We start from the raw sequence: 12,930 nt of genomic DNA, 5'->3' as shown, positions 1-12,930 counted from the left end.
TATTCCCATTTCACAAAAAAAAAAAAGAAATGAGAGAAACAGATTTGTGTATCAGAACTTTTTAATTCTCGTCTCCCCCATTAATCATCTCACAAGCCTTCAGATTTATCTTGTGATAGGAAAAAAGTAATTAAAAGTTCTCCACCTCATCCAGATACAATAGTAAAATTACCAGCATTATAAACAGCATTAACAATCTGATATGTCAGTCACAGAGGGACATTTCACTACAGAACCAGTACTTTTACTTTGATACTTTAAAGTTCTCATGAAATCAAAACAGATATTTTGTTTGATCATGTATTGCGTTGGTACTCACCTATAGTCCAATATCTGGTCCAACAATGACACAAAATGTAGTTTAGTAGGTACTCTTAGTGGTATTTTAGAGTTTGTTTCTTCCTGGAAAACAATATAAAAAGTTGATGACTCATCCTGCACTCTGGGGCGTATACTATCCAATTAAACGCTTTTAATATAGACACAAGTCTACCGTTGGGATGCATCAGCTCCACTGCAGAGGTTGAGCCTCCGTCTCTCCTTCACCATCAGCACTGCCAGCTTCGGATCTCGGATCTCACTCCAAAAGCGACTTATTCATGGTTGTCTTATGCGATGGGATCCCTGTCCGATTCATCGGTAAAATCTGCTGGCGTAGGCGATGGTGGCGGGAGAAGTCCTCGACGATAGAGAGCAGGCTGTTCTCCATGTTGGGCTAGTAGCTACTGTCAATCTGAAATTTGGTGGGTGGCGTAAATGCCAATCAATATACGTGACAAGTCCCTCCCTGGGTTACTGTTTTTACAGGAAACATGTTAATATGTGGAATCAAATAGCACTCTGTTAGCCGTTTCATGCCAACTTTAAGTACATTTTTAATGCAGGACTTCTACTCGTATTCGAGTATGTTTATTTTGTTGCACTAGTACTTTAACTTGAGTAAAGGATCTGAGTACTTATTTCACCGCTGGTGCATCCACTGTATGATCTAAATTAGGTCCCTAACCACAACATGACTAATCTTAAACCTCCGTTTGCTTGTTGGATGAATGTGATACAGTACACATCGCAGCCGCCGGACACTGTTGTAGAAACTTGACGGCACTTAATTGGACATGAAGATGAAGCATAACAACTTTTGCATAAATTCTGCATTACATCTCATTAGGCTGGCAACATAATTGTTTCGATAGCTCTTGTCTTCAACACGTTCTTGATTGTACTCGTGGCTGATAGAAGAGGTGCAGCTCTACATGGATGCCACGCTGCGTCACAGACGTAACAAGTGCAGAGACTCAAAGGTCCCTGCACTCTGAGTAGCCCGAAGGTTGCTATTTGTCACCTGCTGATTAGCCTGTTGTCCCTTCTGCTCTGCTAATGACCCCGCTCTCGCCTCTGTTGTGTGTGTTTTTCTTCTGACCAATCAAGTCGTATACTTTCTAGTCAGATCTCGGATTTAGTCAGTAAAACCCTTCAAAATAAAAAAGGTTGTTTTTTTGTCACTGAAGCCTCTTTGGGTTGAAACTGATGAATCAATCCAGTGTTGTTTGTACCATTTGTTGAAGCTAAATCTAGCATCACAGCTTGGATCCTGTCCTGCTGCTTGCCCCGCTGCTTGCCCCACGCCACAAACCCCTGTTTTCCACCTTCTAGTTGCATTTCAATACAAACACTCTGCCGACCGTCTTGATGTCTCATTCACTGATACTCGCATTACACATCGCTCCCTCAGAAACCTGCGGTGGAGGGTCGTGATTTAGCAGCATTATGTTAATGATGCAGATTGTTTGGAGAAGACTGGCCCTTTGCTGGATTTGGACCGAGGCCTAACATTTCACTAAATTCTCTGTGTGTGTGTTTGTGTCTGAGTGTGCGTGGCATGAGAGACTGAGGGAGTTATTGAGCAACAGATAGTGTTCATCTGTATGTGTGTGTTCAGGTACATTTAGGTTATTCTAACCCTGTTTTTTTCTTGCGATTCAGAATTCACCAGTGTTCCCACCTCAACCAAATGCCGAGCGAAAAACTGGCCTCCGTCTTCTCCTCCCGCTTGTTCCAGACACGGGGACAAACCCCACAGGAAAGCAGCGTCGTCCACGACCTCATCAGCAACTACATTACACTCTTCAGTGTGAGTCAAAAAGGTTTTATTTATTATTTTTTTTGCTATTTGATAGTGTTGAGAAACTGATGATGTGGGTCTTCCATCTCTTAAGTTAGATAGCATCTGATTTGTTTGCATAAACTCTCAAAATATAAGTACTAAAAAGACATTATCATACAGTTCAAAAAATGGTATCACTTTAAATCCTACTTAGCAATCTAGTTGGTTAATTTGTATGTTATTCTGTTCAGCTGTTACAATTAATAGTCAGATTTTGCCGACTGTGTTCTGCACATGACAACGGCATGCATCTCCACAAAACACAGAGATTATATAAAAAAAAAAAAAAACAGGTCACCTAGAACAAAAAATACCATCAGAATCATCTTTCGCTTGAGGCGAAATGAGGCCAGTCTTATGACTCTGAGTTTGTTCTTTATGTGTGGAGCCGAGAAATATAACTTAATGATAAAAAAAAGAGAGAAAGAAATATCAGATTTTTTTTCCCCTTTGACTGAGCAGTCTGACTTTCTTTGGTTGTTTTTGTTGCTGTTATATTATAAACTGATGTTAGCTGTGATTAATGATGCTTTAAGTACATCTAAACGCTTCGTGTGATGCACTTTGAATGTTGTATAAATTAACAGCATGTAAAACTAGAGGTTCTCCATGCTCTTACTGTACCAAGTGATGATAATCTCGAGATGATGCCATCATTAAAAAAACTGGTGTAAACAAACTCTAGATGCCAACGCTCCGGCGACTGTGGCCTGGGAGATTTTATAATGGTCTACTAAATGGGAAAAATGTGTCCTCTAACAATCCTTTTAAATAAGAATTATTCTAAACAACTCTAAGTAAGTTATATTTCAGCAAAGTTATATCAGGTGTGTAAGACCAAAAGCTCTGTTAAAGGTGCACTGCAGTAAGTTTAGTATTAATTGAAAAAGTTGGGGGAAGAAGAAGCTAAGATTTGACAGAATGGATCAATTCCCATAATGCAACTCAATAACGTCTTTCGTTCGATCCTCCCGGCCTGGGAAACGCCCACTTCTTTCCCTGATGACATCATAAGGGGTCCGAGTTTAGAAAGCTCCCTCCGGATCCACAGAAGACATTAAACAACTGTTTTCACAAGCTGAATAAAACTTTTCATGACATGTAAACTGATATTTATATGTAAAATTAGCTGAGTGCCCCTTTTTAAATGATATATTTTAGAATTTTTAATAAATTTTACTGGTGAAGGTTTACTGACCAAAACATTATTACTAGATAAAGTGAATACAAGTGACAGATGGTGTGCAGAATCTCTGGTTCTATCTGTATAATACATATTAGGGCTGTACCGAATGTCATTTTTTTAATATTCAAAGCTTCTAATGTATGTCATCATATTTTATGATGTCATCACCCTAAACAAATAGGACCGTCCCTTTGTGTGTGGCAAGCCGGAGAGCTAACGTTTTTTGACCGCAGTGAGAATGTTGTTTTTGAAAGGCTAAACACCGACAAATATGGATTGAAGCAGAATATTTTGTTTGATTAAAAACATGTTGTGAATTTTGTAGATGATTACATCTATCTTTTTTTTTATACATTTTGACTTTTGGACTGAGGACTGAGAAAGAGAGAGAGAAAGAGATTGAGAAATAAAGAGAGCGACAGAGAGACAGAGAGAAAGAGAGAGAGAGAGAAAAGGTGAAAGCCATAGTCTACTATTGCATGCAATATTTCTGTAAGTTATTAATAATAATTCAAATTCCAATGTTATGAATGAAGATTTGACATTTCAAACTATTCTGTGCAGGTCTAATACATATTGACATGAAAAAAAATCTGTTGCATACATGTATACATACATGCACAGAGCCATCCGAAATTTAAAATATACATGTTATAAACTGTATAGTTTTTCTTTAAACTAGAAGATAAACTGAGACATAACAACTGTAGGAAAGGTTCAGTGCATGCAGTGTAATGTAGATAGAGGACGACTCTCTAATCAATGACAGGTGACATTTAAAGCACTCGTATGTCACCATATTGCATATCTAAACCAAGCTGCACGCATGACTTTATTTACACTCCCTTACTTCAACCATCTGGGAGCAGAACTGTTGCTGCCAAATCTCCACAATTGGCTTGACTTTGCTGATGTGCGGATGGGCGGGGGTGTGGGATCAATGTTACCCTTGGAGAGCTGCCTGGCTTACGGGATACGCAGCACAGAGAGACTGCTAATTCCCAACAGAACGCCTGGATCCCTCTTGTTCTGACGTTAAAGGAGGAGCATTCACTCCAAATCGGTTCGGGACGCCGCCGTTCGCATGACAAATAGCCATTAAGCTCAACCAATCATGAGCCCAATAGCGGTGAATACACACTGCCGTGACATAAAATGAGTGAGACATCTCGCTAATTAAAGCGCCAGTTCTGTGCTGGATGTCGTCGACGGGGTCCATTATCAGACCTAAACACACACACGATGAGTTTGTGAGTTTTTTTTTTTTTTCCCCTCCCTCCAATCTCCTCTGCCATTCGTAGAGCTCCAACAAAGCAAATTGTTCTCTGAAAATGATAATGGTGTTAAAAAAAAAAAAAAAAGTTGGAATAAAAAAATATCATTTCCCACACAGAGCTTTGTGAAATAAAAGAGTATTCTCTTGGTGCTCGCTGCCAACTTCCTTCTTCAAAATTAGTTTTAGAAGTGTTTGCTGAACGACCCAATTTTACAGTTTGCGTATGATGCCATTTTACTGGTTTAATCTGCTCTTCCATGTATTGTATTTAAGGGGAATTAATCTTACCTTTTCGAAAATGGTTTTCTGATTCTATCAAGCAAATTTAATGTTTGAATTGGTGTGTTTGTGTGTGTCCAACAGGTCAATGAGGACCGGGTGCAACAGATGGAGAGAGAGAATAGTTTCATCACACGCTGGAACGAGAAGAAGGACGCCACAGTGAGTCGAAAACCCAAATGGAAATCACCAATGGGTGTTCTGTTTGTGTGTGTGTGTGTGTATTGATTTGCCTGCATGCTTCTGGGTCTCTCAAATACGGGATACATTTGAACAAGTTTCTTGCAGAAATGAAGGGGGGGACAAGGGGGAAGGCGGAGGAGGCAGGAGCAGGCGGGTGAGGAAAAAGGGCTTTGTTCCTGTTAACCTTTACGGCAGGTACTTTATGCCTGGATGCCTCAGCCGAGAAAAACATTTGGTTCAGATAACTGGGAGGAAAAAAAAATTAATCACATGCCGCTGCCGTTGTTGAAATCTGAAATAAGTTGTTTATGCCCGCTCCTTTCTGCTCACCCGCCCTTCTCTCCACCTTGTCCGTAGGCTTTCAGAACATGTCTGCTGCTGTGGGTCAGGAGGGTTACTCAGTGGAAAGCCAGTGCTATTATAAAGCGGTGAAAATTGGGACAACATTTTAGTTATGGACACGAATTTGAGGGTTTTTAGGGTTTTAAATCTAAGAAAACTATGGTAGAAAAATAGAAAAGTAGCTGGTTTTTTCATTAAGAACAATCATTTTGTGTAATTACAAGTCAGCATGGGGGAAATTTCTCTGTTGAGATAATGGTTAAGCTTATTTTAGGGATGATTTAACATTTTAGCGAAGCGAAACATTGAAGTTATTAAAATGTTACATTAATCATCTCATTTTACATAGGACTTACTTGCTTTTGTCTTATTTTCATAGTTTGGATAATAATTCATATCACTGGCTTCATGTAGAGGCCATTGGCTTCACAATGATATCTCTAGAGCTGCTTTCTAGTAACTCTCAACCTGAAGAATTAGAAGTAAAAAATGTAATTTCCCACGCACAGATTTATAAAGGCTGCACTTGCAGCAGTTATATATGCATGCAGTTTATTTATAGTGGCATGTGGCTCAGGTTTATATAAGCTATCATGTGGAAAAAAAGGTACTTCAGTGGGTTTTTATCCAATATTCAGACTATTAGAACGGGGTAAAGTGTAGCTATTTTGGCCTGGGTTGTTGCAAAATAGTGCAAACATACATTTTCTTTTCAACATTCAGCATATTTTAAAGGACCTCTTTTGCTTTTGTGTTTTTTTTCCTTTCCTTTAGTGTGTTATGTAATTTTTTGTGCATGTCAAAGGTCTGCAAAGTTACGAAGCCCAAAGTCCACGCCAGAGGGAGTTACTCTCCACCACAGAAACACTGCTCCTGAACTGCCTTTTCCTTCCGTAATGTGGTGATGTCACCAAGTAACACATTTGCATAATACCTGCCTAGCGGCTAGTTTGGCACGCCCTCAAACAAAGCTAGTTAGAAGGAAGCTGGAGCGGAGTCTGAAGAGTTTGGTTTGGTTGACAAATCAGAGCAGACTGGGCTTTTCGGGAGTGGTGGTGTGGGGGAATGGGAGGGGCTTAAACAGAGTGTTTCAGACGGTGGGTGAAAAGAGGAGCTGCAGCACAGCCGGTATGAGAAAAATAAAGCGTTGTTTGAACATTAAAGCATTTAAACATGTTCTAGTCAAAACCCAAAATACAAGTATGCACCTAAAAATAAGCAGAATAGGTCCCCTTTAAATAACTAGATGGTCGTAAAAAACATTTCTCAAACCATCAACATTCATCCTGAAGAGTCACATGGAGATGAAGTACTTGCCAAAAGTACAGTCAGCTAATTCTCAAAGTTGAGCCACTTTGTCCATCACTGTGCAAAACTAAGCAAACTGTAATAATAACTTTATTTATATAGCACCTTTTAAAACAAGGTTACAGACTGCTTTACTAAAAAGCATGATAAAAGTAATTAACATCCAGAAATTGAGATTTAAACAAGATAAAAATCATATAAATAAGTGTATGGATTGCCGATTTCATAACAAGACAAAGAGTCTACATCTATTCTAGCTGCGCACGGAGGCTGTACTGAGGCACAGCGGTACTTTTAGATAAATTACCAACTTTGGAGGAAAGTACAGTTCGGATTAAAGGATGTGGCTAAGCAGGAAGCTTGTCTCTGAGGGCTCAGGCCCTGCAGGTGAAGGTTCAGGCCTGCGCCCTGCAAGCGGACAGTATGGCTAGACCGGGGGAGTAAATAAATCAGTGATATAATGAGGTGCAAGGCAATGTCATGCCTTGTAAGTTAGGAGTGGCACTTTAAAATCAATACTTGCATTTACAGCCAGGGCGAGTGCAGTGAGAGTATGACTTTGGTAAAGATTAGAAAATGCCTTCATTTCGAATAGAACATTACTGTTTTTTCTCACTGCTGAGAAATCTCCCCATCAGCTGTAAAACCATTTAACACTCGTCCTTGTTGCACTTTGCTTGCTTCTCCAGCAAGTCAGTCAACACCTTTATTACCCGTCTGTCTTTTTTGCACTCGACAAATGCTATGTTTGTGTGCCTTGTCCTCCTCCCAGTTCGTAACAATGAAGGAGATGGAGGGAAAGTGTACTTAACAAAGCAAAATGGCGCCACATCTGTGTGTGACATTTTCACAATGACGGCTTTCGTCCCATTGGTTCGAATGACTGTAATTTCTGTGTCATTTTGGGGGCCACCAAAGCCAGAAGTGGCTTCCTCCGTCTTATCAAGCGATACTTCTCAAGCCAGTAATGGGCTACAGTTCACCTGCGCATTAAAATGACAAAGCAAAAGTAACTGTAATTTCAAGATAGCCAAGGGAAAAGAAACCTTTTCGGGCTCACTTAGTTGTTCATTTTCTAGAGATGGATTACCACTCCCCTTGGCCAGAAATCCGGATTTGGTGCCTCAAGTATGACCCCGTCTCTCTTTCTTTTTTAAAGCTAGATTTTCACTCTCAATTTCGCTGGTTTTCACACCAAAAAAGTCAGTTTTTTAATTGGATGCAGCGAGGATTACAGCTCCAACACATGGAGAAAGGTGCCATGATTTGTACTGACAAGAGCAATATTATTGGGAGTCTGACCTCCTTAATGTCAGGCAGAAAGGCCACTCCAAAGTCTTCCTTTTAATTTCACATAGGTCACATTTAGTTAAAGGAAATATATTTTCTCATTCATCTTCTATTGATCTGAGTAGGAAAATTCAAACAGCACCACAGGAGGATCTATATGAATCTGTATAGGGAGCCTATTTGCTTTAACAAATTTACAGAGCTTTTAGAAAAAGGTGTTGAACAAAAGCTTGGCTTTACCTTAAAAAAATATGTGAATTAATTGTCTTAAGAATTTCGACGGGTCCAAAATGATAGTTTTGTTTATCTCTTTGGAAGATATCAGACGTTCGGTTCCCACTTGTAACGAGGCTTGTCAGCCAACAGTATAACGTGGGCGCTTGTTTGCGTCAGTGGATGCCATTTCTAACCGAACGTTATCTGTGGTTGCGCATTGTTAGCCCTGTAAGCAGAGCTGAAATTAAAGGCCCATCGCGTGCGCGCATGACGTAGTATTTGTCGGATTTTCCCGGAAAAAAATGTCCAGGTTCTTCACATTAAAAGCAGTCTACAGGCTGAGAGAGGAAACCCAGAAAGTCGCGGAAGGTCTTGTTTTTTAGGTTACGTTACAACCTGTTCACACATTGGCAACACGTTTATATGTGTGAAAAGTTACATACACTCCCTTTAATGGACAGACATGAGAGTGGTTTATATTTTCTCTTCTAATTCTCTGTATTGGTGGTTTAACTTTAATGGTTGACTGCCACATGGCTTAGAAACGTGTATTAAATCTTTAAACATTTTGTTTAGTATACATCAATGTAGCCTTCAGAAATGAATGTACAAACAGTAAATGACTGAAATAAAAAAAAAAAGCTTGAGATTCGATTTACAGAAAAGCAACAATTTGTAAAGGAGGTAAAGGTAACATCGGATTTCTCTGTCTGCAGTGTGGCATGCCTTGTAGAAATACAAAGATTGAGAAAAGACTGTTAACAGTGAACCCATATCTCCCTCTTGGCATCTCCGCTTTAAGTTTTTTCCATTCCCATAATAATCCCTGAACATTCTTCTAGGTGCATCTTCAAGACAGCTTTTAAACTCACAGAACACTTAAAGTTAAAACCTGGGTCATGTCAGTTTTAGTGTAGGTGAAACATGCACCCTACGCTTCCCACCTTCACAAGTTTCTCTCACGCATGTTCTCTTTATTTAGCCGGGTTTTGCATTCCATTAAAGCTTCTGGGATTCGGTTCGCCTCCAGCTCAGAAAACGACCTTTGGTTTCTTTCCGCAAATCCACTAACCGTTTCTCTCACTTTTCTCCATTTAGATTCATGCCACACTGGAGTACAAATTTAGAAGAAAAGCCAATTAATCCGGCTGCATTGTTTTTGTAATTCAACTGATCTCTCTGTCTCACTCTATTTTTCTCTCTCTCTCTCTTTCCCCAGTTCTCTCCGGCTGGGGACTTGATCTTCGAAGTGTACCTGGAAAAGAGAAAGCCGGAGAACTGCTGTTTAATCAAGGTGTGTGTGTTTTAATGTGTGCATGTGTACTTTCGGCTGGACATGTGAGTCTGCGTGTATGCCTTGCGTTTCCCCTTCGGAGGTAAGGCGAAACAAGAAAGAAAGGGAGGGGAGATGGAAGGCAGGTGAATGAGGGATGAGGGTGGTTGGAATGAGAGGTGGAGAGGTTGATAGAATAGGGCTGAGACATTCGTGGTTTAACCTGATGGGATTACCGCCCCTGAAATAAATCAAAAGCGAACTAATCAAAGAAACGTCTGATTTAATTGTGTGAGTAATTGCATTTTACAAGACACGCAGTCCGCTGTAGGTTACCGACTCCTCTCACAGGTCGGCAGCAGCAGCAGGAATAGGTATGGGGTTAAAGAGGAAGCGCTCAGCAGCACAGTTTGACTTTAATACTCTCACTTTCTCTCTGCGGAGTTAAGTAGCACATTTTGCTTTGTTCAGACCCGTTCAGGTACACCTGACAAAGAAGCGAGTATATTTAATCAGCACACCGCGTACATGGCTGCGAGTCAGATATCTGCGCAGTTAGTGTTGCATGTTAAATATTGAGTACCTCTTCAAAGGGAGAGATGGTTTGAAGGCGGTGATATCGATCCAGGGGAGCTTATGATCTGAGCTTTTATATGCAGGATGTGTTTACTTTGTTTGATTGTTTCTCTTTTACTCGTTTTGCTCGTTTGCCCAGGTATGCATTTAATCCGTTTGTTGTGTTTGCGGTAGGTCTCTCCCAGCATGGGATCCACGGAGCTTGCAGAGACAGCGCTGAGTATGAGGAGCATCACCTTTGGCGCCGATGACTTCTGGACCACCTTTGAAGTCATTGAGAATGGAGAGTTAGGTATGCAGGATCTCCTAGATACCTCGTGGTACTTATTCAAATCACAAAGCATCCTGAGAACACTGCAGTTCAGACAATAACATTCCAGAGTCCTCCTGATTTTCTTTTTCTTGATGTTATTTTTAAAGGATTATATGATACAAATACAAACATTTCAGGAGAGACACATGATTGGGTCACAAATGGATTTTAAAATACTTCACTAACCAGAAAAGTTTTGAAACACTATAGAAGCATGAATTTCCTGCTTAATTCCATTGCTGATGCCTCCACGCCGGCGGAGGCATTACGTTTTTGAGTTCTCCATCCATCTGTCTGTACGTCCCATTCTCGTAAACACAATATCTCAGAAACGACTTGAGGGAATTTCTTCAAATTTGGCACAAAAGTCCACTTGGTCTCACTAATAAGGTGGTCAAAAGTCACTCGGACTTGACAAGCTGCCTCGCTGAAACGCTGCGTGTCTCACGCGTGTCGTCCACACCAGCAACGTTTCTGCTGCGTTTTTGCTGCTGCTGTCAGCCCTTTCTTTCTAAACTGAGTTTGTCTTTCATAATGGCTATTTCATTTTATTATAAATGTCATTTATATATATTTTAAACAGAACAAAGTTTAAGAAGCGTGTGCTAACTTGTAAATAATAGTAATAATCCACAATTAGAAACCCGTACTTTATTCATTCATGGAGACCCGCAAGTCACTGCATGTTCTACAACGCTGTCCTGTAAATATTTCAGAATAAAAACCTTATGTTAACAAATGAAGGAATTCTGTCCACAGAAAAAGGAGGGCTTTTATTTTAAAATGAAAGCAGGAAGTGTTGATTAAAAAATAAATCTTTACTTATACATGTCTTTGACATATTCTACGGATACAGACATTGAAACTGTAGTAATGTAGCTGGTATGATGTCACCGTGCGTGACTCCCGGTTAAATAAGTTGGTAAGGTGAGGGTTAATTCCAACAATATTTGCTTGTTGCAACTAAACCATAATTACATGATGGTTTAGTCTTGCTTTAATAGAGTAATAGTCATGCTTTAAGCCTTAGACCCTGCACATGTGCCTCCTCAATCAACATAAACCAAAGGAACTCCTCTGCACTGTGATGCGGTAATCAACATTGAAGTTTCTTTTTAAAAAGGCAACATGTGTTTCTTTAAACCGTACACAGAAAAGCCTCTTCACTAATTACCACTTCTTCGAAATCCATTTGAAGAAATGGAATTTTATTTTAATCAACCAGAACGACATCTTCAGTGACAAATACATTCTTCCTTTTTGTTCGACAGAAGGGTCAAGAAGTCATTTCCTCTTTAATTGAAGTGCCGGACTCACAAAGGCCATGACAAATGGGCTTATGTTTCTATACGCTGATCTTTTGTCCTAATATCAGTGTTCACGCACGTCAGTTAATTCATATTGTGGTATTTCTTATCATTAGATGGCACCGTGACAAGTACTTGTTGCGTGATTAGAACTGAATGAAGCTGTTTTCTGTTGAGCATTTTACTTTGAAGTCAAAACTTTATTTCATAAGTTAAATCAAAAGCGTTTTACTCTAAACCTTCTACTGTCATCTACAATAATGTACGTTAAATCACCATTTAATGGCTATTCAAATCCAGGGCATACACAAAGATCACACTTACTCTTATCCAAAGACCTCGTGATTAGAGGATTATGTTATCTCTCTAATGAACCAGTGTCAGAGAACACGGAAGCACACTGAGAAATTAGCCAAGCGTCGTCGGTTTGATGATATGCACATTAATTAATCATCCTCACCATCATATGTCATAAATTACCTTCATCTTCCTTGCATGATCGGCCCAGGGAGCTGACCCACCTCATCTTTGCATTAACATGCACTGATGGCACCACCGCGCCTCGCACACTCACCGCATTTGATCACAGCGCGGCAAGCGGCGAGCAAGGGGAAGTCAAAGTTGAGCTTTGTCGCAAAGTTGCTTAGCTGGCGGTCCCCGTGCACTTTTCATCAGTTCACTGGGAGTTTACGCCGGCGCTCTTATGTTTGTTTTTCTCCCCACAAAGTTACAGAGGACACGCCGTCCTCTTCTAAAAAAAATGAAGGTGTGTTGAATACTGAATATATTTGCTGACGGTTCAGCATATTTTCCATGGCAAGACAATATGTCTGTGGAAAGAGTAAACAGTCAAGCTATTTTGAAGGCGGTAGCGTGACAGGTTTTGCTCATAAAACCATAAAGGAGGGAGGGAAAGTGCGTTAATTAGCCATTTTGGTGGATAGCTACAGATAAACACTGTTATCGAGGACAATAGGCAGAAAAGGGGAGCTAATATTTGTTGGGAAATGAGGAACTAATTCCATGGCCTGGGTCTGCAGAGATTCCAGAGAGAAGATAAGCCCACTGTTATGAATAAGTTATGCCGTTGTGGCTCTTTTTACCTCCTTCGGTTATGAAAAACGGGGGAGTGTAGAGACGGAGGCATCAGAGCAGGGGTGGTGGTACACAAATTATCTCCTTTTTTTTCGGGGGGCTGATAGCATGTACCCTGTTCA

The 12,930-nt window shown here is 40.2% G+C and overlaps 1 protein-coding gene across 2 annotated transcripts in view; it reads left to right on the top strand.

Annotated features, from left to right (window-relative positions):
• Window positions 1–12,930, top strand: part of zmp:0000000660 (arf-GAP with Rho-GAP domain, ANK repeat and PH domain-containing protein 2) — a 140,685-nt gene that overhangs the window by 114,827 nt on the left and 12,928 nt on the right. For both annotated transcript variants that reach the window (XM_037758753.1, XM_037758752.1), the window contains exons 23-26: window positions 1,984–2,131; window positions 4,990–5,067; window positions 9,464–9,538; window positions 10,268–10,385. In XM_037758753.1, coding sequence (XP_037614681.1) covers window positions 1,984–2,131; window positions 4,990–5,067; window positions 9,464–9,538; window positions 10,268–10,385 — 419 coding nt within the window. The remainder of the gene's footprint in view (window positions 1–1,983; window positions 2,132–4,989; window positions 5,068–9,463; window positions 9,539–10,267; window positions 10,386–12,930) is intronic.

This window comes from Sebastes umbrosus, chromosome 22 (genome assembly GCF_015220745.1).
Source record: "Sebastes umbrosus isolate fSebUmb1 chromosome 22, fSebUmb1.pri, whole genome shotgun sequence".
NCBI lineage: Eukaryota > Metazoa > Chordata > Actinopteri > Perciformes > Sebastidae > Sebastes > Sebastes umbrosus.
Note: the sequence above shows the minus strand (reverse complement) of the source record. Positions and strands in the feature narration are given on the sequence as shown.